The 27,039-nt window shown below is 43.7% G+C and overlaps 1 protein-coding gene across 1 annotated transcript; it reads right to left on the minus strand.

Moving 5' to 3' along the window:
* Window positions 1-15,660: 15,660 nt before the first annotated feature.
* On the minus strand, window positions 15,661-26,744 carry si:ch1073-13h15.3 (inactive all-trans-retinol 13,14-reductase). Its single transcript, XM_038974767.1, has 11 exons — window positions 26,588-26,744; window positions 26,175-26,357; window positions 19,566-19,807; window positions 19,112-19,307; window positions 18,666-18,863; window positions 17,439-17,558; window positions 17,150-17,288; window positions 16,829-16,938; window positions 16,550-16,716; window positions 16,257-16,416; window positions 15,661-15,827 (listed from the first exon to the last, which is right to left on the minus strand). The coding sequence occupies exons 1-11, from the start codon at window positions 26,742-26,744 to the stop codon at window positions 15,661-15,663; spliced, it is 1,839 nt and encodes a 612-aa protein (XP_038830695.1).
* Between the last annotated feature and the right edge of the window lie 295 nt (window positions 26,745-27,039).

The following is a 27,039-nucleotide window of genomic DNA, read 5'->3' on the forward strand; positions in this document are numbered from 1 at the left end:
GGACTTTCCATCTAGGCTAGCTAAACATACAGTCGATAGAGTTTTGCCAAAGTTAAAGAGAAACATTTCAGCAGAGCCCAAAAAAGAGCAGTCTGGTTTGGTTTCCTCCACAGAAAGAAACACAGACATGGAGAAAAATGTGTTTGCTCGCTTTTATTTATTACAGATTTACATGGTTTGGCAGAACAATGTAGACGCACTCGCACGCACGCACACACACTCAATGTCTGGAAAATCGGAATCACACAAAAAGCGGGTAAATGGTTGAGATGTGAAATCCCAAGAGACTGCTCTGAGAGATGGAGGGAATAGGTGAAAAGGCTTGTCAGTTTGGATGTGACACTCCCCACTCTTTAGCACCATCATTATTACGACTGGTTGATCCACTACTTGTGTCTGTAATCCATTGGTGTCCTCTCCACGCTGCTCTGACTGAGCCTTCCTCTCGTCTAGGCTGTCTGCTCAGGGCCCTCAGATTGGAACCAGCTGTGGATGCTGGCTGTAGCGCTGAGGAGAAACACACGTACACTCACAGTGCTGCGGAGAGAGAGGCTGGGTCTGGCAAGCCCAGGGGAGGAGTCAACATCTGGAACCAAGGAAGGAGAAAGTGAAGTGGTGAAACAAAAGAGACCCCAGCAACAAGACTATTCTCTCTGTCCGCTGCTGCTGCTCTGAGCCAATGGGAGATCACGATGTTGCCGAGTTAGTCAGAAGGAGGAGTCGAAAATAAATTCTGTGAACTTATTAAATTTAATTCTGTAAAGGGATTGGGGGGTTGGGGTCTATTCCATTATTAACATTTTTCAAAGAAGGTATTTACTTCTCAACAACATTGAATAATTAACTAAACTATAGAGGCCAATCATAATTTGGATGATATCCCTATGTCTACAGTAGGCCATAATCTGTTAGGTCTTTGACCAACCATAGTGATGGTAACAGTGCCCATTGAAGAGAAACCACACCACTGCTCTCCCTTGATACAAGAGTGTGCCTCGACATATCGCTTACAGTATGAACAGCCCGTAGCAGTAATGGGGAAGAGGATATAGAAGAGGTCCGCCTATCCAATAATACTCTGATAAAGTGGTGCTGTACAGTACCAAATTAGTTATTTGTGTCACTGCCTTCATGAATACGTTCAAGCTTATTCTTTCAGGACGTTTAATTCATCTTTAATTACTACCACACTGTACTGCCTCCTCTGCCCCATAAATGGCCTGGAAAAAGTTAGTGTCCAATTATCTTCCTACAGAGTTGATTACTTTTACAGTTTTAAAAGACTCCTAGAGAGTAATACCACACGCACACGGAAAACCCCAAGGCATTTTTAACTCAAATACTAGTAAGTTGAACTCAAAGTTAATGAAACATCATTATTACTTAAAATATTTGTGGTACTGACTCAAGACTAAATGAGAAGTTTCACCAACTCATTTATTTTAAGATATGATAAAAATCCCAGCATGCTCTACTACGGGTGGATTTTTGGGGAATTGTTTTTAATATCTGTATTTTTGCACGTACATTGACTGATTAAATGTTATGCTACACAAAGATAAATATTTTTTTTCTAAACTAATCCAATCATTTAATTTTTGCACCCATGACTGAAATGGTTGTTCCAGTTTAAATGGCTTAGGTAGTTTCCTCCCACTGCTCTTAACCCTGGCAGTCATTATAAATGTAGGTTGTGGGTGAATACAAATTTTAACTGTTGGATAGGCTAACGCTGACTAGATTCCAATAGGAATTACACATCACTTTGCAAGCCAGCATAATGTGAACTACAGTTAGGGTTGCCAAATTCTGGTCAATTTCCCAGGTTTTTCCAGAAATACTGTTTTGAAGATTACCGGAATTTTTGGGGGGAACATTTGTGGAATTTTGCAACCCTACTAGAAGGGATGTGGCCTGTACTATGAGTGTCAGGCCACTCTATAAGGCCTTATGATATATGTAACGGTTCAATAATAATGATAATATTGGTCTAGGAACTCACTTCGAGAAGTGACAAATACAATCATGGGTGGTAACTCTACAATTCAATCGAAAAGGCAAGACATACTGGGAAATTATTAGAGGTGTGGCTTAGTGGGGGCGTTACATTTAAGTATACAGTGCTTTTGGAAAGTATCCAGACTCCTTGACTTTTTCCACATTTTGTTACGTATTCTAAAAATAAAAATCTACACACAATACCCCATAATGACAATGCAAAAACAGGTGTTTATAAATGTTTGCAAATGTAAAATAAAATATAAATATTATATTTACATAAGGATTCAGACCATTTACTCAGTAGTTTGTTGAAGCACCTTTGGCAGCGATTACAGACTCGAGTCTTCTTGGGTATGACGCTACAAGCTTGGCAAACCTGTATTTTGGGACTTTCTCCCATTCTTCTCTGCAGATCCTCTTAAGCTCTGTCAGATTGGATGGGGCGCGTTGCTGCACAGCTATTTTCAGGTCTCTCCAGAGATGTTCGATCGGGTTCAAGTTCGGGCTCTGGCTGGGCCACTCAGGGACATTCAGAGACTTGTCCTGAAGCCCCTCCTGCATTGTCTTGGCTGTGTGCTTAGGGTCGTTGTCCTGTTGTAAGGTGAACCTTCGCCCCAGTCTGAGGTCCTGAGCACTCTGAAGCAGGTTTTCATCAAGGATCTCTCTGTACTTTGCGCCGTTCATCTTTGCCTCGATCCTGACTAGTCACCCAGTTCCTGCCACTGAAAAACATCCCCACAGCATGATGCTGCTGCCACCACCATACTTCCCCGTAGGGATGGTTCCAGGTTTCCTCCAGATGTGAAACTTGGCATTCAGGCCAAAGAGTTCAATCTGCGTTTCATCAGACCAGAGAATCTTGTTTCTCATGGTCTGAGAGTCTTTAGGTGCCTTTTGGCAAACTCCAAGCGGTCTGTCATGTGCCTTTTACTGAGAAGTGGCTTCCGTCTGGCCACTCTACCATAAAGGCCTGATTGGTGGAGTGCTGCAGAGATGGTTGTCCTTCTGGAAGGTTCCCCCATCTTCACAGAGGATCTCTGGAGCTCTGTCAGAGTGACCATCGGGTACTTGGTCACCTCCTTGACCAAGGCCCTTCTCCACCAATTGCTCAGTTTGGCCCAGCAGCCAGCTCTAGGAAGAGTCTTGGTGGTTCCAAACTTATGATGGAAAAAATGATGGAGGCCACTCTGTTCTTGGGGACCTTCAATGCTGCAGAAATGTGTTGATACCCTTCCCTAGATCTGTGCCTCGACACAATCCCGTCTCGGAGCTCTACGGACAATTCCTTTGACCTCATAGCTTGGTTTTTGCTCTGACATGCATTGTCAACTGTGGAACCTTATATGGACAGTTTTGTGCCTTTCCAAATCATGTCCATCAATTGAGTTTACCACAGGTGGACTCAAACAAGAGTAGAAACACCTCAAGGATGATCAATGGAAACAGGATGCACCTGAGCTCAATTTTGAGTCTCATAGCAAAGGGTCTGAATACTTATGTAAATAAGGTATTTCTGTTTTGCTTTTTTATACATTTCTAAACATTTCTAAAAATCGCTTTGTCATTATGGGATATCATGTGTAGATTGAGGAGGGAATTTGTTTTTTATCTCCATTTTAGAATAAGTCTGTAACGTAACAAAATCTGGAAAAGTCAAGGGGTCTGAACACTTTCCGAAGACACTGTACCTTACTAAAAAAATGCATTTGTGCACACACACACACACCATATTCCTTATGGTAGGTTTCATCTTCAACTGACCTGCCTATTTTAATTCTCAGACTAGTGCTCTTTAGGAAAATTTGAATTACATGTAAATGAAACATATCTCATTCCCAGTCCTCTGTCCAGACTCCTGTATCCTGACACTCAGGATGGAATCCAATCTTAACACATCTGACATTTGGGGTAATGCATTTTAATGCGTGTTTGTTTTGGACAGCAGTGTGTCCCGGGTTGAAGTGGGTTTACACTCCTAAAGTCCTAAAACGTGATTCTCAGGTTTGAATTGAAGCAATAAGGCCAGAATTCAAACCTAATTGCATATTTTATGCTTTGTTTTTGGGCACTTTTAGAGTGATTTTCACTTTATTTTTCTGCAATAAATATAATTTACTCTAGGTTTCAACAGCAGACCTAGATGCAGTTGAGGGATACATACAGAACGCATAGATGGATGGAGGGACAAGTGTGTAGTGAGAGAGGCACTAGCATCCCACAGCCTGAGCCAACCCTAACAGAGAAGGCATTGTCCTCCTGGGTCAGATTCCCCAGTCCTCCATTACCTCCATTACCAACCCACAGCATGCCCACCAATCTGTCGGGGAGGAAACGTTAATTTAGTCCAGGAAGTCTGTGGTTTCCCACACCTTGGAGTTCAGAAATGCGTTCCAAATGGAACCCTATATAGTGCAATACTTTTGACCAGAGCCCTATGAGCCCTGGTCAAGCGTGGTGCACTAAATAAATAAGGAATAGGTGTAACGGCTTTCCTCCTCCTCTTCATCCGAAGAGGAGGAGCAGGGATTGAACCAAGACGCAGCGTGATACTTAGACATGATATTTATTTAGACACGACAAAACAACGAAGACAAAAAACGAACTATACTTGAATTAACTAACAAAATAACAAAACGAATGTAGACAAACCTGGACGTAAGAACTTACATGTAACACGAAGAACGCACGAACCGGGAAAACAGACTACACAAAAACCGAACGAACAAACATACCGAAAACAGTCCCGTGTGGCGCAACATACACAGACACGGAAGACAACCACCCACAAACAAACAGTGTGAAAACACCTACCTTAATATGACTCTCAATCAGAGGAAATGAAAACCACCTGCCTCTAATTGATAGCCATATCAGGTCACCCTTAAACCAACATAGAAACAGAAAACATAGACTGCCCACCCAAACTCACGTCCTGACCAACTAACACATACAAAACTAACAGAAAACAGGTCAGGAACGTGACATAACCCCCCCCTCAAGGTGCGAACTCCGGGCGCACCAGCACAAAGTCTAGGGGAGGGTCTGGGTGGGCATCTGACCACGGTGGTGGCTCAGGCTCTGGGCGAGGTCCCCACCCCACCATAGTCAATCCCAGCTTACGTCTCCCCCTTAGAATGACCACCCTCATTTTACACCCACTTAATTTGAAGGGTAACCTTAAGATAAGGGGCAGCACCAGGACAAGGGGCAGCACCAGGACATAGAGATAGCTCAAGACAGAGAGGTAGGTCAGGATAGAGAGGTAGCTCAGGATAGAGGGGCAACTCCGGACTGAAGGGCAGCTCCGGACAGAGAGACAGCTCTGGACTGAGGGGCAGTTCTGGATAGATGGCAGCTCTGGGCTGAGGGGCAGCTCATGACTGGCTGACGGCTCTGGACGCTCATGGCTAGCTGACGGCTCTGGACGCTCATGGCTGGCTGACGGCTCTGGACGCTCATGGCTGGCTGACGGCTCTGGACGCTCATGGCTGGCTGACGGCTCTGGACGCTCATGGCTGGCTGGCGGCTCTGGACGCTCATGGCTCACTGGCGGCTCTGGACGCTCATGGCTCACTGGCAGCTCTGGCAGATCCTGTCTGGTTGGCGGCTCTGGCAGATCCTGTCTGGTTGGCGGCTCTGGCAGATCCTGTCTGGTTGGCGGCTCTGGCAGATCCTGTCTGGTTGGCGGCTCTGGCAGATCCTGTCTGACGAATGGCTCTAGCGGCTCCTGACTGACGAACGGCTCTGACGGCTCGGGACAGACGGGCGGCTCTAATGGCTCGGGACAGACGGATGGTTCAGACGGCGCTGGGGAGACGGATGGCTCAGACGGCGCTGGGGAGACGGATGGCTCAGACGGCGCTGGGGAGACGGATGGCTCAGACGGCGCTGGGGAGACGGATGGCTCAGATGGCGCTGAGGAGACGGATGGCTCAGATGGCGCTGCGGAGACGGATGGCTCTGGCTGATCCTGTCTGGCGGAAAGCTTTGGCTGCTCCTGTCTGGCGGAAGGCTCTAGCGGCTCCTGTCTGGCGGAAGGCTCTAGCGGCTCCTGTCTGGCGGAAGGCTCTGTAGGCTCATGGCAGACGGGCGGCTTTGCAGGCTCATGGCAGACGGGCGGCTTTGAAGGCTCAATACAGACGGGCAGTTCATGCGGCGCTTGGCAGACGGACAGTTCAGGCGCCGTTGGGCAGATGGCAGACTCTGGCCGGCTGAGACGCACTGTAGGCCTGGTGCGTGGTGCCGGAACTGGAGGCACCGGACTGGAGACACGCACTTCAAGCCTAGTGCGGGGAGCAGGGACAGGGCACACTGACCTCTCGAAGCGCACTATAGGCCTGGTGCGTGGTACCGGCACTGGTGGCACCGGGCTGAGGGCACGCACATCAGGACGAGTACGGGGAGAAGGAACAGTGTGTACAGGGCTCTGGAGACGCACAGGTGGCTTAGTGCGTGGTGCCGGAACTGGAGGCACTGGGCTGCAGACACGCACCATAGGGAGAGTGCGTGGAGGAGGAACAGGGCTCTGGAGACGCACTGGAAGCCTGGTGCGTAGTGTAGGCACTGGTAGTACTTGGCTGGGGCGGGGAGGTGGCGCCGGAAATACCGGACCGTGTAGGCGTACTGGCTCCCTTGAGCATTGAGCCTGCCCAACCTTACCTGGTTGAATACTCCCCTTAGCCCGAACAGTGCGGGGAGGTGGAATAACCCGCACCGGGCTATGTAGGCGAACCGGGGACACCATGCGTAAGGCTGGTGCCATGTAAGCCGGCCCGAGGAGACGTACTGGTGGCCAGATATGTAGGGCCGGCTTCATGACATCCGGCTCAACGCTCAATCTAGCCCTACCAGTGCGGGGAGGTGGAATAACCCGCACCGGGCTATGCACACGTACAGGAGACACCGTGCGCTCTACTGCGTAACACGGTGTCTGCCCGTACTCCCGCTCTCCACGGTTAGCCTGAGAAGTGGGCGCAGGTCTCCTACCTGCCCTTGGCCCACTACCTCTTAGCCCCCCCCCCCCAAGAAATTTTTGGGGTTTCTTCACGGGCTTCTGTGCTAGCCGCATACCTTCATAAATCCGGTCTCTCTCTCCCGTTGCCTCCGCTCTCCTAATCGCCTCCAGCTGTTCCCATGGAAGGCGATCTCTTCCAGCTCGGATCTCCTCCCATGTGTAGCAACCTTTTCCATTTAACACGTCCTCCCATGTCCACTGCTCGAACTCACGCTGCTTGGTTCTGGATCGGTGGGTGGTTCTGTAACGGCTTTCCTCCTCCTCTTCATCCGAAGAGGAGGAGCAGGGATTGAACCAAGACGCAGCGTGATACTTAGACATGATATTTATTTAGACACGACAAAACAACGAAGACAAAAAAAGAACTATACTTGAATTAACTAACAAAATAACAAAACGAATGTAGACAAACCTGGAGGTAAGAACTTACATGTAACACGAAGAACGCACGAACCGGGAAAACAGACTACACAAAAACCGAACGAACAAACATACCGAAAACAGTCCCGTGTGGCGCAACATACACAGACACGGAAGACAACCACCCACAACAAACAGTGTGAAAACACCTACCTTAATATGACTCTCAATCAGAGGAAATGAAAACCACCTGCCTCTAATTGAGAGCCATATCAGGTCACCCTTAAACCAACATAGAAACAGAAAACATAGACTGCCCACCCAAACTCACGTCCTGACCAACTAACACATACAAAACTAACAGAAAACAGGTCAGGAACGTGACAATAGGATGCCACTTGGGATGAAGCCCAGGTCTAGTCCAAAAAACAGGTTGTTACACAGGTTATAACAACATAGGTGAGAATAGTAGTGGTAGGCCCAATATGGTCTACAAGATAAATGTAACATAATTGACATTTTAAAGAACTTAATTGTCTTCTGTGGTTGAGTTGTTACTGTAAACAATGCAATGGCTCCCAAAACCACAGTGAATTTTCAGGTGTATTTATTGCTGTAGTGCCGGTTTGTTTTGCGTCCTAAGATAGCATATGTCCCTTTTGGCCCAGGTCAAACTGTCTGCACTACACAGAGAATGTCATTTGGGATGCAGTCTAATAGCTTTTTTTGTGTAATAACTTGTTCAACTTTGACCGATGTTGTCATTAGTAGAGGAATTTAGTAAAATGTCACAATGACATCACTGAAGGAGGAAAATTAAGTATTTTCTGAAGTGATTTGGACAGCAATGTGTCCCGGGTTGAGGGGAGTTTACACTCCTAAAAGTACTAAAATGTGATTCTCAGGTTTGAATTGAAGCAATAAGGCCAGAATTGAAACCCAATTGCATATTTTCTGCTTTGTTTTTGTGCACTTTTAGAGTGATTTTCACTATATTTTTCTGCAATAAATCTAATTTACTCTAGGTTTGAACAGCAGGCCTAGATGCAGATGAGGGATACATACAGTACGCATAGATGGATTGACGAGTGTGTAGTGAGAGAGACACTAGCATGTTCAACTTTGTTCAAATTTGACCGATGTTGTCATTAGTAGAGGAATTTGGTAAAATGTCACAATGACATCACTGAAGGAGGAAAATTAAGGATTTTCTGAAGTGAATATTTTCTTGGTTTGAAAGGCCAAAGCAGTTGAACTTCAAAATCATTCTAAATGTCTCCCTTCACATACAGTACTGCAATTGTGTGGATTTTCCTCAATAGCTTTGTCCTCTGACCTGTAAATGTCCCATAGTGAACCATTATGTAATCATGTTTATTTTCATCTCAATATGATCATGTCCATTGTAGAAAATAAATGGATTTGTGTTCAGTTTTATTGTTATTATATGATATTGTATTGGTAATACAGAGATACATTCTGTTTTATACTGAAGCAAATATCCAATTTGACAGTAGGCTACAATGAATTTTAAATGGTCACTTATAATCAAATCAAATCAAGTTTTATTGGTCACATACACATGGTTAGCAGATGTTAATGTGAGTGTAGTGAAATGCTTGCGCTTATAGTTCAGATAGTGCAGTAATATCTAACAAGTAATCTAACAATTCCCAACAACTACCTAATACACACAAATCTAAAGTGATGGAATAAGAATATGTACATATAAATATATGGATGAGTGATGGCCGAGCGACATAGGCAAGATGCAGTAGATGGTATAAGGTACAGTATATACAGATGAGATGAGTAATGTAAGATATGTTAACATTATTAAGGTTGCATTGTTTAAAGTGACTAGTGATCCATTTATTAAAGTGGCCAGTGATTTGAGTCTCTATGTAGGCAGCAACCTCTCTGAGTTGGTGATTGCTGTTTAGCAGTCTGACGGCCTTGAGATAGAAGCTGTTTTTCAGTCTCTCGGTCCCAGCTTTGATGCAACTGTACTGACCTCATCTTCTGGATGGTAGCGGGGTGAACAGGCAGTGGCTCAGGTGGTTGTTGTCCTTGATGATTTGTTGGGCCTTCCTGTGACATCAGGTGCTGTAGGTGTCTTGGAGGGCAGGTAGTTTGCCCCCGGTAATGCGTTGTGCAGACCGCACCACTCTCTGGAGAGCCTTGCGGTTGAGGGCGGTGCAGTTGTCATACCAGGCGGTGATACAGACCGACAGGATGCTCTCGATTGGCATCTGTAAAAGTTTGTCAGGGTTTTAGGTGACAAGCCAAATTTCTTCAGCATCCTGAGGTTGAAGAGGCGCTGTTTCACCTTCTTCACCACACTGTCTGTGTGGGTGGACCATTTCAGTTTGTCCGCGATGTGTACGCCGAGGAACTTAAAACTTTCCACCTTCTCCACTACTGTCTCTTCGATGTGGACAGGGGGGTGCTCCCTTTGCTGTTTCCTGAAGTCCACGATCATCTCCTTTGTTTTGTTGACGCTGAATGAGAGGTTGTTTTCCTGACACCACACTCGGAGTGCCCTCACCTCCTCCCTGTAGGCTGTCTCGTCGTTGTTGGTAATCAAGCCCACAACTGTTGTGTCGTCTGCAAACTTGATGATTGAGTTGGAGGTGTGCATGGCCACGCAGTCATGGGTGAACAAGGAGTACAGGAGGGGGCTGAGCACACACCCTTGTGGGGCCCCAGTGTTGAGGGTCAGCGAAGTGGAGATGTTGTTTCCTACCTTCACCACCTGGGGGAAGCCTGTCAGAAAGTCCAGGACCGAATTGCACATGGCGGGGCCCCACATGATAAAAATGATAATGATAAAAAAAAAATACAGTTGAAGTCGGAAGTTTACATACACTTAGGTTGGAATCTTTAAAACTTGTTTTTCAACCACTCCAAAAATGTCTTGTTAACAAACTATAGTTTTGGCAAGTTGGTTAGGACATCTACTTTGTGCAAAACACAAGAAATGTTTCCAACAATTGTTTAAAGACAGATTATTTCACTTAAAACTCACTGTATCACAATTCCAGTGCGTCAGACGTTTACATACACTAAGTTGACTGGGCCTTTAAACAGCTTGGAAAATTCCAGAAAATGATGTCACGGCTTTAGAAGCTTCTGATAGGCTAATTGACATCATTAGAGTCAATTGGAGGTGTACCTGTGGATGTATTTCAAGGCCTACCATCAAACTCAGTGCCTCTTTGCTGACATCATGGGGAAATCAAAAGAAATCAGCCAAGACCTCAGAAAAAAAATTGTAGACCTCCACAAGTCTGGTTCATCCTTGGGAGCAGTTTCCAAACGCCTGAAGGTACCACGTTAATCTGTACAAACAATAGTACGCAAGTATAAACACCATGGGACCACGCAGGTGTCATACCGCTCAGGAAGGAGACGCGTTCTGTCTCCTAGAGATGAATGTACTTTGTTGCGAAAAGTGCAAATCAATCCCAGAACAACAGCAAAGGACCTTGTGAAGATGCTGGAGGAAACAGGTACAAAAGTATCTATATCCACAGTAAAAATTTGTCCTATATTGACATAACCTGAACGGCCGCTCAGCAAGGAAGAAGCCACTGCTCCAAAACCGCCTTAAAAAAAAGTCAGACTACGGTTTGCAACTGCACATGGGGACAAAGATCGTACTTTGTCCTCTGGCCTGATGAAACAAAAATAGAACTGTTTTGCCATAATGACCATCGTTAACTTTGGAGGAAAAGGGGGAGGCTTGCAAGCCGAAGAACATCATCCCAACTGTGAAGCACGGGGGTGGCAGCATCATGTTGTGGGTGTGCTTTGCTGCAGGAGGGAGTGGTGTACTTCACAAAATAGATGGCATCATGAGGAATGAAAATTATGTGGCTATATTGAAGCAACATTTCAAGACATCAGTCAGGAAGTTAAAGCTTGGTCGCAAATGGGTCTTCCAAATGGACAATGACCCCAAGCATACTTCCAAAGTTGTGGCAAAATGGCTTAAGGACAACAAAGTCAAGATATTGGAGTGGCCATCACAAGGCCCTGACTTCAATCCTATATAAAATTTGTGGGCAGAACTGAAAAAGCATCTGCGAGCAAGGAGGCCTACAAACCTGACTCAGTTACACCAGCTCTGTCAGGAGGAATGGGCCAAAATCCACCCAACTTATTGTGGGAAGATTGTGGAAGGCTACCCAAAACATTTGACCCAAGTTAAACAATTTAAAGGCAGTGCTACCAAATACTAATTGAGTGTATGTAAACTTCTGACCCACTGGGAATGTGATGAAAGAAATAAAAGCTGAAATAAATCATTCTCTCGACTATTATTCCTACATTTCACATTGTTAAAATAAAGTGGTGATCCTAACTGACCTAAAACAGGGAATTTTACTAGGATTAAATGTCAGGAATTGTGAAAACTGATTTTAAATGTATTTGGCCAAGGATTGTAAATTTATGAATGTATATGTTTTGATTGATTCTCCATTCCGTAAGCTCATAGTCCATGCTAATTGTATTGTTTTTCAACTTAAATATGCTCATATTTTCCCAACACTAGTCCATAGTATACAAAAATATAGAAAACCATGCTCGGACACTGTTCCATGAGGGGGCAAAAGGGGGCTTAGCCCCCTCAGTTAAAACTTGTGCCCCCTCAGATTTAGTTTTATGCCCCTATATAAAAATAGCAAAAAAGTTCAAATGATTGTGCTTTGTCAACACAATGGACAGAGCTTGCCGAGGTGTGTGTAGGGGGGCTATGGAAAGCCACTGGGGCGGTTAGGTGACTCCTTTGGGTTTCCATAAGAAGTGGGGAAAATGCTGTGGTAGGCTAAGTGTATAATGTTATACACCGCTGCCTGTAATATTTGCTTTGGATTTATAAGGGCAGGGTCAAGCCTACAGATGAAGCTGTTTCACTTAACTCTGCCTCATGCCCCACCAATACAGAGTTTAGTTAGCTTCCTAGCTAGCTATAAAAAGCTTTAATGTTATTAGCCTTAGCCTATTTAGCTAGCTCCAACCAGCTAATCTGCCACTGCCACGATGGATATCAGAAATTGGCTTTGCCAAAGTACCCAAACAAAGCCAAAGGAGAAGGGGAGCAATGACCAGCAGCAACAGCAGCAGCAGCATCAAACCACCAAGGCCGCCCGCCAAGCCCAGCTGCAAAATATTGCAGGATAAAGTAAACAGAGAAGTGCCATATGTTAATTGTTTCAACCACCAGTTTCACTTATTGGTCGTTCACGCAATGTCATCTGAGAATGCGCTGGAGGAATTTTTAAATGTCTGTGACTCACTCTACAAGTTCTTAAAGAAACAACAGTGGTTGCCATGTACACTGGAGAAACCTTGAAACGGCTACTGGATCAAAGGTGGAGCGGACACCTGTCTACTGTGTCAGTGGTTGATAAAAGTTGTGACAGCATTGTGGAGTTCCTATCTGACGTTGAATGCATGCGTTCGTTCAACACAGAAGTAAGACTCGCAGCTACAGGGCTGCTGAAGGCGGTGACGGACCCCGGCTTTAAGTTTATAGCCACCATGGTGTACAGAATCTTCAGTCTTCTCCATCCTCCAAACAAATTACTCCAGGCAAAAGCAACCAATCTTAACACTGGAGTCAAAGGGGTCTGCAGTGCATTGCAGTGCATCGAGCTGAGCTCTGACACCGAGTTCGAAGCCATTTGGGCACAGTGCAGTGCCAGTGGCACTGACGCACCACCAGCTCCAAGCAAACAACAATGTTATGTAAATACATATCTCCAGCAATACCTGGTGAACAGTAGAGTAGGCCAGCAGGACAGAGGAGAAGAGACTGAGTCTAAAATACTGATCTTCAGCATGTTGGATGCTGTCATTGGCGAAATGTCGGAATGATTCAGCGAACGCAACAGCCAACTAGGGGAGGCCCTGTGTGCCCATGACCCAGAGACCCATGGCTTTCTAGATGTGAAAAATATGAAACCACTGCTGAATCTAAGCAAAACAGATTTGGTGGAAGCTGAGTTTAGTGTCGCTCGCCAGTTTTTGCAGACTGAAATCGCTCGCTCCAAATGGACCCCACTTGATATCCTGCAACAATTCTTTGGGCCTCACTCTGCTATGCCGACCGTGCTTACTGCACTGAAACATGGACTGACTTTTGGGCCGTCCACAGCTACATGCAAAACTAATATTCGACTTTGACAAAAGTGTTCAGTCAGCACAGAAGAAGCATGCTACACCCAAGGAAAGCTCAACTAATCCAATTGGCATTAGAGGGGGATCTTCCAAAAATATTTTGGGGAGAATGGAATGATCGATTACTCAGGAAGTTCCACAGAGCATCAAGGAGGCTGCAACTCTTCTGAAAAGGTAAGAAACAATCTAGCTAGTTGGTTTTTATAAAAATCTTGTCAGTTCTTGGCCAAAAGCATTTGAATGTATGTTTATTGTGGTATAGCATGATATAAGCAGAATTCCATATAATTCCATTGCAATGACCCAAATGACGCCCCTTGGTATAGCTACATTCGGTATGTTTCATCATAGAAATAGATACATTCTATTATGGTTTTGATTGATTTTCGTGGTTGTAAATGGAACTGTAATATTGGAAACGTGTTTATGGTAGGATGGCATTGCTTAGTTGATTATGTAGGTTTAATTTGATTCACAGAAGTGTATTGTGCCATTTCACAAGGTGTTGCTAAACTCATGAGCGGCATGATTTTCCATGTTTGAAGCTGGCCTATAGGCCTATTCATTTGGCAAGACCGCTGTGCATGACTACATCTAACTGTAGTAGGTTGTAGGCTAGATTTTGGTTATTTGGATCTCCATTTAGCCTTTTGTTTACTGCGTTGTTTACTGTTAATGTAACTAACCTAAATCTAGATTGTGTCATGCCTTTATCGATCTGATATTTAGTTTTCTAGGCCTACTACTTGGTACCGTTGTTTTGTTCTGTTCTCGTTCGCATTCACAGTTGTGTCGGTATTCTAAGCCAAACTGCTGTTCAGTGTTTTTGCTTGCATGCATGAATAACTAAGCTACTACTTTCAGCATTTAGTTAGTATTATTTTGTTAAGACAGCGGTGTGTAAGACTGCATTCACATAGACAGGGTAATTCACCTATTTCAAACAGCCTATCTTGTAGCCTATATTCATTACCAAAACGGCCTTGCTTTAGTATGTTAGGGCGCTGTCCATTGTGCTGATACAGCACAGCTGAGATAGGCTACAGATTTCGCGCCAACCTGTCACTTCAAAAGCACTCAATGATCTCAGAGTGTCGGTTTGAAGTGTTTATTGTGGTATAAGCTGATATAAGCAGAATTCAATATAATTCCAATGCAAGAACCCAAAAATTGTGCCCGATAGCCGATTTCAACTATCCCCTTAGTCACTTTATCCTGGAACCTGGTCTTACCATGTTACATGTTTACAATAATACAATATTAAATGATTCACATTAAAACATTTAAAACTTTGACACAGTGTAAGTGGTGCATACATATTCAAGGATTACTTTCCATTGGCAGATTCTGTATTTACAAATCAATCTGTAATTGTAAAGTTACATACAATATGTATACATCCCTGGGAAACTCTGTCAAACGTTTTAACCAAAAGTGTTAACCATTTTACCCCTCTCAGAACATTCATGCTAATGTTCTAGGAATGAAGATGTAACCAGAAATGGTTTGTGGGATTCCATCTCCTCAGCTTGTTATGATGTCATAGTATCAGAATGAAACCTGCAGTTCAGACTTAGTCCTGCGGAGGAAGTAGAGAACAGCCTTACTGTTAACCTAGCAGGCGTAAAAGAACCGCTTGAGCAGTCCCTACCAGTGGAGGCTGCTGAGGGGAGGACGGCTCACAATAATGGCTGGAACGAAGCGAATGTGATGGCATCAAACACATGGAATCCATGTGTTTGTTGTATTTGATACCATTCCACCTATTGCACTCCAGCCATTACCACGAGCCCATCCTCCCCAAGTAAGGCACCACCAACCTCCTGTGGTCCCTACATGCGGTTTTCAGAGGAAATGGAAGCTATGTTGAAGATGCTGTATCCCTGAAAACCGGATGTTAGCGGTTTCTTCTTCTTTTCCGACCCTGTATAGGCTACCTTACTGTAGAAGTAGTGTGTAGGGTGAAGCTGGCCCTAGACGCTGGTCTTGGGTCAGTTTTAAATTGTCCCAACTAATGATTTAGGTTAGGATTGGGGGAGGGGAAAGTTCAATTACAGGGGAAACTTCGCTCCGGAGCGTAGAAATGGAGTGCAGTCTCCTCACTCGAGCTTCTTAACCAGCCTGGCCATCTTTCTGACTTTCTGCTTCTTCAGCTTCTTCTTGAGGAAGAGGAGGTCGATGTAGACAATGTGGTCCAGGACTGTGGAGGCACACAGGAGACCCCCGTGCAACGCTCCTGCTATCCCACAGCTGAACACATCCTGCCCTGGAAAAGGTACATCCACACAAACCATATAAGATAAGGCAAAGATGGCCTGAAGACATGCAAGCTCCCTCACATACAGTACATTTACATAATTTAGCAGACGCTCTTATCCAGAGCGACTTACAGGCGCAATTGGGGTTAAGTGCCTTGCTCAATGGCACATCAACATATTTTTTCCACCTAGTCAGCTTGGGGATTCAAACCAGCAACCTTTCAGTTACTGGCCCAATACTCTAAACTAGTAGGTTATCTGCCACCCAGTACATTTTTTAAAAATCAAACGAGTTTGTAACTGTAAATATTCTTCACAAAATTTGACTATATAGCTCATACAAAATAGACTTTACGGCTAATGCACATTTTGTCTCACTTTATAAATGATTTAATCTTTACGGAGAAGCATTAGAGGAGAAGTTCCAGGAGTGTTACCTGAGATAAAGAGGTTTTTGACAGGGGTAGAGCAGCGGTTCCTGGCCACAGCCTCAGCATGGAAGCGGTCCAGGTTGTGCTCAGCAGAGTACATGGCCCCGCGCTGGGCTCCCAGGTAGTGCATGTTAGTCAGGGGGGTCGCAACATCCTGGAACACCAACTGGAAACAAACAGAGCATAGAGACGTTATCAATTAACATGGATTAACCTCTAAAAAGCCACAAACACAGACAGGCACAGAGAGAGAGACAATATACACTACTGTATGTTAATTGAAAAACACTTGTTCATACCTTTTCCCTCAGCTTGGGGAATAGGGTGCACGCCCAGTCAAAGAGATTGTTTGCAAATTTCATTTTGTAGTTGATGTAGTCATCTCCCCTTTTCCTTACTGAGGTGTCTGCCCATTCCTCAAACCACTCGTACTTCACCATGGTCAATATCGTCATGCAGGATTTCCCTGGAAATGTAACATGGTATACATCCGACACATCTGCAGCGTATTTGTGGCACAAAGAAGTACACACACTTTGACTGCATTATCTTTGATATTCATTGGTACATTATCCTACCTGGGTGTCTCGTCTTGGCAGTAGGATCTTTGGCAGAGGGGAAGGTGATGAACATCATAGGGATGTTATCAGGTGCATCCTCTTTACTCATGGCAAAGAACCCTTCCATTCTACACAAAACAACAAGGCTGTAAACATCTGGAGAATGCTGGAGTGATGATGCATCAATGAAACTAATCTCCATATATGACTGTAGGCTATGTAGTGATGCCATAGTAACTGCTTGTACTCATTGTTTATGCAGCAGCGCCACCTTGTGAGTACAGAGGGCGATATCATATCATTTCAATTCTGAAAGAGGATTCGGTGCCTGGTACTTACGAGCCATCCATATCATTATTTTTGAAGAGCCAGAAGTTGGTGGAGACAATACCCAGCTCCTCTTGGGTTCCATCAAAGCCAGAGAAGACCAATAATGATCCTCTGCCATGTTTCATCATGTCCAAACGTTCCTGGATGTCTGTTAGCAAAAAAAGTGTTTTACCATCAACCCATAGCAAGACTTTACAGTAGTAAGATAGAACATTATAAGGCAACACCTATCGACTGATCAATCAATCAATCAACTGATTGAAATCCTATATGCTGTTAGTTTGTCAGTGTAGCTCACCTGGCTTGGTCTGGGTCTCAGGGGGCAGTAATTTCTGGAAGGTGGTGAACAGACCACAGTTGGAGATGATCACAGGAGCATGTACCTCCACCTCCTCCTGTCCCTTTCTCACCTTTACACCTGGCAATGGAAACAAACAGGAGAAGACTCAGAAAGACATTGTATGCCTTTGAAATATCAACATGATCTCCTCATGGAAATATATTTTGTGATTAGAAATAGGACAAGCTTCTTTAAGTCTTCGTAATTCTTGCATGCGGAAATAAGCGATGGGACACTTACTCTCCCAGCACAACAAGGGGAGACTGTGTGGACTGTGCATGTCATTTGTCTTTGGGCTGTTATTATAGTTTTCACATCTGTCCTATGTTTCAGGGACTGAATCATTACAATAGGACTCTGTTTGTCCATTGTGAAATGGATATGGACCATATCATGATTGTCAGCTGAGTGGATCAGCAGTCTAGGGCAATGCATCTCAGTGCTTGAGGAGTCAGCACAGACACCCTGGTTCGATTCCAGGCTGTATCACAACCGGCTGTGATTGGGAGTCCCATAGGACGGTGCACAATTGGCCCAGCGTCGTCCGGATTTGGCCGCTGTAGGCCGTCATTGTAAATAAGAATTTCTTCTTAACTGAATTGCCTAGTTAAATAAAGGAAAAATATATATATTTTTACTTTTATTTATTTAGGGGAGCCCAATTGAGACCAGAGTATCATTCACAATGGTGCCCTATGTACAAACATATTTACAATCAAGAAAATGAACATTCCAAATAAAACAAGAATAAAAAACCTACAAGGTACAATTACAATACTACAATTTCAACAAATAAACCATTACAATCAATCAAAACAACTGCAATCCTCAATTAATTAATTTAACACCAGAGTCCTAAACTTCCCTAGCGGCACCAGGGAATCAAGATGCAAGGAATTTTGCAGGTGGGGGGCACTAAAACTAAAGGAGGATTTACGTAAATTGGTCAAGACCAGAGGGACCTCAAGAGTTAACCAACCCTGCAAGTGGGTTTGGTAGCTCATTCTTTTATACTTCAGCAATGAAGTTAAGTCAGTTGGAAGCTTGTGTAGTAGAGTTTTGTAAACTAAAAGGAAGTAATGAAGTGATCTACAGGACTTCAATGAGGACCAACCTTTTGATGCAGTGGTGAGTATTAAAACTTGTCCATTGTGAAATCGATATGGACAATATCTGTGTTCTCACCATATGCTGCCCCGTCATTGTTGACCAGGATCTGAGTGACAGGTGCTCTGACCAGGACGTTGCCTCCAGACTTCTGGATGACAGGGATGATGTGGTAGGAGATCTCACTGGCTCCACCTTTAGGGTAGTACGCTCCTCTCTTGTAGTGGTGCAACAGAAGAGCATTGATCATAACACTGGAATCCTTGGGGGGGACACCTGGGGGGGGGGGGGGGGGGGGAAACAGAAAATAAACTATTAGCTACCTCAGTTCTATTTCATGAATTATGACAGATATTCCTTGGTTGCCATAGTCCAGTTGTGGCTCAGTTTGTCTTGGGCTCTTTCCAAGCATAGAATATCATTCTGAATATATATAATAATACTGAAATATTAGAATGGAATGGAATAGTATAGTTTAGTATAGAATGCAATACAATAGAATCTAGAACGTTAAGACCAAGTACCGTAGAAGAGGTAACTGAAGATGACGTGAAGGTCCTTGTTGGTGGTCAAGGTGCTCACCAGGTCTGTAGCTCCAGTACCAGAGAGGGTAAAGATGGAGGAGCAGAGGTGTGTGATGCCGGACTTCAGCAAGAACAGAGCCAGCCACTGGGGGATCAGCTTCAGAGAGGCCAGATAGTGAGTCTTCTTGGCTGACACCTGGCATGATATTAAAGGACATTTGAGGTAAAAAGTTATTATACTGTAGTGAAGTCAGAGGGTAGTCCCAACCAGGGCTTGAACCTAAGAACTTGGGACTGTCAACCAAACGTCTCAGCTGTTACGCCAAGAGATCCAAATCTCTTGATGAGGTCGCTAGGTGATGGGTTCAGGTGACTACCATACTGTCGATACTCATTTGATCACTTCAGTTTTCTCATTACCAACAAAACCCCTGAAATGAAAAAAAGAAAGTACCTTCATGATTTTGAAAAAAGTTTCAATGGCAGTGACGTCGTCTGGAAACTGATTTTTCAGGTGAGCCTCCATCTCTGTCTTGCCAGAGAAGATGGTGTACTCGCGTTTGTCCTCTCCCTCACCAATCTGGATGGTGTCAAAGTGCTGGTCCAGCTCCACAAACTCCAACTGGCCCTCGGTGATCTGGTCGAAGGCAATACGCAGCAGACTGTTCTCATGAAGCTGGCCGATGTAGTGGAGACCTGGATGGGACAATGGGGATAAATCATGCTTCAATAAGATGTTACATCAGGTCACAAAGCCATTGACTGGGGCGCCACTATCTGGGCAAGTGGCAAAAACATAAACCCGCCTATTTCTACAATTAATCTTCTTAAAGATTTTAAACCTAAACCTTACCTTAATCACATTGCTAAATTAACATGAGCCTAATCCTAACCTTAAATTAAGACCAATGTACATTTTCATGATATAGCCAATTTTGACTTTGCCAAATGCCCATCTAGCTTTTAGAGAAAGAAGCAGGCCCTTCTTCTCAACACAGCTTCTTGTTTGTGAATTAATTACATTTAGATGGCATTTGTGCTCATTTCAAATGTGTTCACTCCAAAGCAATGCATGATACATTGAATACTTGGAATAAGTCATAGTAAACGTTCAATGACATGTGGTCTATTGAATACAAGTTATCAGTGTGAGAATGACAAAACAATGACCCAAAGCCCAGCTTGGTTAATCCCTACCATTGTGTCGCTGAGTTGTCATAATGATTCAGCAAATGTACATTATCCCATGAGCGTTGGTAGACAAAATGTAAGGAAACAAATCTAGCTGCCCTGAATGCCTCTGCTGATCCTACAGCTATTGTATGCAGTAATCATGTGCCTATGAACAAGAGTTATACTGTTAGCACTGAGGCAGTGTGCCCTAGTAGGAAGTCCACTGTGTGCAGCTCACCCTGCACTAACATAAATAACATGAGCATGTCTACTTCTGCTAAGCTTCCCAGTAAAGCAATGAAAACAATCAAGCATCCTAAAAAAGTGCTAACAATAGCCCACGTTTAACATATGTAGCTTAAGAAACAAGGTTCACGAAATCAATAATTTGCTAGTTACCAGATGACATTCATATTCTGACAATCTCTGAAACTCACTTAGATAATACATTTGATGATACAGTGGTAGCAAAACATGGTTATAACATCTACAGAAAATACAGAAATGCCAATGGTGGAGGTGTTGCTGTTTATATTTAGAACCACATTCCTGTAAAGCTTAGAGAGGATCTCATGTTAAATACTGTTGAAGTAAAATGGCTACAGTTTCATCTGCCTCACCTAAAGCCCATTGTTGTGGGAAGCTGCTATAGACCACCAAGTGCTAACAGTCAGTATATGGATAACATCTGTGAAATGCTTGATAATGTATGTGATATCAACAGAGAGGTATATTTTCTGGGTGATTTAAATATTGACTGGCTTTCATCAAGCTACCCACTCAAGAAAAAGCTTCAAACTGTAACCAGTGCCTGGAACCTGGTTCAGGTTATCAGTCAACCTACCAGGGTAGTTACAAATAGGATCGTAATGAAATCAACAACATATATTGATCACATATTTATTAATGTAGCAGAAATTTGCTTTAAAGCAGTATCCAAATCCATCGGATGTAGTGATCACAATATAGTAGCCATATTTAGGAAAACCGAAATTCCAAAGGCTGGACCTAATATAGTGTATAAGAGGTCAAACATAAGTTTTGTAGGGATTCCTATGTTGTTGATGTAAAGGATACTTGTTGGTCTGTGGTTTGTAATGATGACAACCAGAAACTGCACTTGACACATTCATGAAATTACTTATTTCAGTTACTAATAAGCTTGCACCCATTAAGAAAATTACTGTTAAACCCGTGGATTGATGAGGAATTGAACCATTTTATGGTTGAGAGGGATGAGACAACAGGAATGGCAAATAAGTCTGGCTGCACAACCGATTAGCAAATGTACTATAATTTGAGAAATCATGTGACTAAACTGAATAAAAAGAAGAAGAAACTATACTATGAAACAAAGATAAATTACATGAAACATTATAGGAAAAAGCTTTGGAGCACCTTAAATGAAATTTTGGGCAAAAAAGCAAACTCAAACTCATTGAGTCAGATGACTCATTCATAACAAACCCACTGATATTACCAATTACTTTAACCATTTCTTTAATTGGCAAGATTAGCAAACTTAGGCATGACATGCTAACAACCAAATGCTGACACAATCAAGTATAACTGATAACATTATGAAAGACAAGCATTGTAATTCTGTAAAGTGAGTGTGGAAGAGGCGAAAAAAGTATTCTTATCTATCAACAATGACAAGCCACCGGGGTCTGACAACTTGGATGGAAAATTACTGAGGACAATATTGCCATATCTTCAATCTAAGCCTACTAGAACGTCTGTGCCCTCAGGCCTGGGGGGAAGCAAAAGTAACTCTGCTACCCAAGAATAGTAAAGCCGCCTTTAATGGATCAAATATGCGAACAATCAGCCTGTTACCAACCCTTAGTAAAGTTTTGGAAAAATTGTGTTTGACCAGATACAGTGTTATTTTACTGTAAACAAATTGACAACAGACTTTCAGCATGCTTATAGGGAAAGACAGTCAACAAACACGGCACTTACACAAATGACTGATGATTGGCTGAGAAAAATAAACTATACAATTATTGTGGGGGCTCTCCTGTTAAGACTTCAGTGCAGCTTTTGACATTATCGATCATAGTCTGCTGATTGAAAAAACGCATGTGTTTTGGCTTTACACCCCCTGCTATATTGTGGTTAAAGAGTTATCTGTCTAACAAAACACAGAGGGTGTTCTTTAATTGAAGCCTCTCCAACATAATCCAGGTAGAATCAGGAATTCCCCAGGGCAGCTGTCTAGGCCCCTTACTTTTTTCAGTCTTTACTAAAGACATGCTTTGAGTAAAGCCACTGTGTCTATGTATGTGGATGACTTAACACTATACATGTCAGCTACTACAGGGAGTTAAATCACTGCAACACTTAACAAAGAGCTGGAGTTAGTTTCAGAATGGGTGGCAAGGAATAAGTTAGTCCTAAATATTTCTAAAACTAAAAGCATTGTATTTGGGACAAATCATTCACTAAACCCTAAACCTCAACTAAATCTTGTAATAAATAATGTGAAAATTGAGGCAGGTTGAGGTGACTAAACTGCTTGGAGTAACCCTGGATTGTCAATTGTCATGGTCAAAACATGTTGATACAATAGTAGCTAAGATGGGGAGAAGTCTGTGTTGACTTGCTGAATGCACTGAGGTGTCTGTTTAAACTACTAGCACACAGCTCGGACACGCATGCATACCACACAAGACATTCCACCAAATGTCTCTTCACAATCCCCAAGTCAAGAAAAAACTATGGGAGGCGTACAGTACTACTGTACATAGAGCCATGGCTACATGGAACTCTATCCCACATCAGGTAACTGATGCAAGCAGTAGAATCAGATTTGAAAAAACAGATATAAATACACCTTATGGAACAGCTGGGACTGTGAAGAGACACACAGGCACAGACACACATACACATGATAAGACATGCACTGTACACACACGTACACGTGGATTTTGTATTGTAGATTTATGGAAGTAAAGTAGTGGCCTGAGGGAACACACTTAATGTGTTGTGAAAAGTATTATGAAATGCAATGTCATGTAATATTTTAAATTGTATATACAGTGTCTTCGGAAAGTATTCAGACCCATTGACTTTTTCCACATTTTGTTACGTTACAGACTTATTCTAAAATATATTAAATAAATAAAATCATCAGCAATCTACCCACAATACCCCATAATGACAAAGCGAAAAGAGGTTTTTCAAATGTATTAAAAATAAAAAAACAGAAATACCTTATTTACATAAGTATTCAGACCCTTTGCTATGAGACTCAAAATTGAGCTCAGGTCCATCCTGTTTCCATTGATCATCCTTGAGCTGTTTCTGTGCTTTGGCAAAGTGGGTGGGGTTATATCCTTCCTGTTTGGCCCTGTCCGGGGGTATCATCGGATGGGGCCACAGTATCTCCTGACCCCTCCTGTCTCAGCCTCCAGTATTTATGCTGCAGTAGTTTATGTGTCGGGGGGCTAGGGTCAGTTGGTTATATCTGGAGTACTTCTCCTGTCTTATCCAGTGTCCTGTGTGAATTTAAATATGCTCTCTCTAATTCTCTCCTTCTCTCTTTCTTTCTCTCTCTCGGAGGACCTGAGCCCTAGGACCATGCGTCAGGACGACCGGGCAGGATGACTCCTTGCTGTCCCCAGTCCACCTGGCCTTGCTGCTGTTCCAGTTTCAACTGTTCTGCCTGCGGTTATGGAACCCTGACCTGTCCACCGGACGTGCTACCTGTCCCAGACCTGCTGTTTTCAACTCTTAATGATCGGCTATGAAAAGCCAACTGACATTTATTCCTGATTATTATTTGACCATGCTGGTCATTTATGAACATTTTGAACATCTTGGCCATGTTCTGTTATAATCTCCACCCGGCACAGCCAGAAGAGGACTGGCCACCCCTCATAGCCTGGTTCCTCTCTAGGTTTCTTCCTAGGTTTTGGCCTTTCTAGGGAGTTTTTCCCAGCCACCGTGCTTCTACACCTGCATTGCTTGCTGTTTGGGGTTTTAGGCTGGGTTTCTGTACAGCACTTCGAGATATTAGCTGATGTACGAAGGGCTATATAAAATAAACTTGATTTCTACAACTTGATTGGAGTTGTGACGACCCTCCCACTCTGTCTGCCGAATTCTCTCTCTTTGCTCTTGTTTTCCTTAATAGGATGTCGGTGGGCGGGGCTGTGAGGGTCGTCAGCGAAATGGGACACACCAGGATAAATGCACCTCTTCCCCATTCAATAAGGAGACTCTCTCCATGCAGACACACTTACAGATTTTGGTTGTGGCATTTTTGTGGATGTTTTGTTTGTTTGCGTTGGCACCTTTCAACACCCCTCATTATCATATGTATACACGCAACCACTCACTTACACTACTGATTACACACACCCTTGTTAATTGTATTTACTTTACTTCAGTTAATGAATACATTTTGTTATTCTTTATCTCCACATTGTCTCCCTTTTGTTATGAACTTCGAGCCAGTTCGTGACAGAGTCCACCTGTGGTAAATTCAATTCATTGGGCATGATTTGGAAAGGCACACACGTCTATATAAGCTCCCACAGTTGACAGTGCATGTCAGAGCAAAAACCAAGCCATGAGGTCGAAGGAATTGTCTGTAAAGCTCCGAGACAGGAATGTTTCGAGGCACAGATCTGGGGAAGGGTATCCAAAACATGTCTGCAGCATTGAAGGTCCCCAAGAACACAGTGGCCTCCATCATTCTTAAATGGAAGAAGTTTTGAACCACCATGACTCTTCCTAGAGCTGGCCGCCCGGCCAAACTGAGCAATCGAGGGAGAAGGGCCTTGGTCAGGGAGGTTACCAAGAACCCAATGGTCACTCTGACAGAGCTCTAGAGTTCCTCTGTGGAGATGGGAGAACCTTCCAGAAGGACAACCATCTCTGCAGCACTCCACCAATCAGGCCTTTATGGTAGAGTGGCCAGACGGAAGCCACTCCTCAGTTAAAGGCACATGACAGCCACTGCCAAAAGGCACCTAAAGACTCTCAGACCATGAGAAACAAGATTCTCTGGTCTGATGAAACGCAGATTGAACTCTTTGGCCTGAATGCCAAGTTCCACGTCTGGAGGAAACCTGGAACCATCCCTACAGGGAAGCATGGTGGTGGCAGCATCATGCTGTGGGGATGTTTTTCAGTGGCAGGGACTGGGAAACTAGTCAGGACCCAGGCAAAGATGAACGGCGCAAAGTACATTTCATCAAGAGATCCTTGATGAAAACCTGCTCCAGAGCAGGACCTCAGACTGGGGGCGAAGGTTCACCTTACAACAGGACAACGACCCTAAGCACACAGCCAAGACAATGCAGGAGGGGCTTCAGGACAAGTATCAGAATGTCCTTGAATGACCTAGTCAGAGCCCGAACTTGAACATGATCGAACATCTCTGGAGAGGCCTGAAAATAGCTGTGCAGCAACGCGCCCCATCCAATCTGACAGATCTTGATAGGTTCTGCAAAGAAGAATGGGAAAAAGTCCCAAAATACAGGTTTGCCAAACTTGTAGCATCATACCAAAGGAGACTTGAGGCTGTAATCGCTGCCAATGGTGCTTCAACAAAGTACTGAGTAAAGGGCCTGAATACTTATGTAAATGTGATTTTTCTGTTTTTTTATTTTTAATACATTTGCTAAAATTTCTAAAAACCTTTTTTTTCTTCGTCATTATGGGGTATTGTGTGTAGATTGATGAGTAAAAATATAAATTTAATCCATTTTAGAATAAGGCTGTAACGTAACAAAATGTGGAAAAAGTCAAGGGGTCTATATACATTCTGAATGCACTCTAACTGCCTTAATATTGCTGGACCCCAGTAATAGTAGCTGCTGCCTTGGCAGGAATCCTTAATAAATACAAATACAAATGAACAAGACCTCTGTCTTACCAACATCAAATTCAAATCCTTTCTCTACGTAGGTGTGACAGCAGCCTCCTGACTGGTCATGCTGTTCCAGGACCAGGACCTTCTTCCCCACTTTGGCCAACGTGGCCGCCACCGTCAGGCCCCCAATGCCACTACCAATCACTATGGCATCCAGGTTCTGGGGCACTTTGTCAACACTGAAACCTGGACAGAAAACCAAATTCAAGATCAAAAAGTGGTTGTCATAAATTACCCATCTTCCTCTAATGGTCATAAACGTAGGGCATCTAAATTTCATTTTCATTGGGGCATTCCTTGTCTTTGCTCCTAGATGACAATACATACATGATATCTCTTCTAACGCTCAGAGATTGATTAGAATGCTCCCAAAATCACATTCATAGGCAAATAATCAACCCAGAGCTTTACCTTACCTTGTTTGATGACTTTGTCCCTCTTCCTCTGGTCAAACTCCCGGGGTACCGGAGGCCTCACTGACTCCAGAGAGAAAGGGCTTGGCTTGCCGAAAAGATACCAGTACGTCCCTCCAGCCCATATCACCAACCAGGCTAAGAATATCAACAGCCACATGATGAAGACTGCACAGAGCAATCAAGCACGGAATTCTCTGCCTGTCAATAAGGCAGGAGGAAGGAGAGTTGACAGCAGAGAGTCTTGACATTTTTGAAACACATATACCATTTACAGGACCCTTTTATTGAGGGAAGTGCTAAAGGTCTGAGATGGAAAGTGATAAGCAAATTAGTTTGTGCAACACTCAATTATCTTGTTATGACTATGACTGACAATAAAGATCAAGATGTAAAAGACCCTGTGGTGCAGCAGGGCTGTACCGCCACACCATAAAGATGATTTAGCAATCTGC

Source organism: Salvelinus namaycush, chromosome 35 (assembly GCF_016432855.1).
Source record: "Salvelinus namaycush isolate Seneca chromosome 35, SaNama_1.0, whole genome shotgun sequence".
NCBI classification, from domain to species: Eukaryota; Metazoa; Chordata; class Actinopteri; order Salmoniformes; family Salmonidae; genus Salvelinus; species Salvelinus namaycush.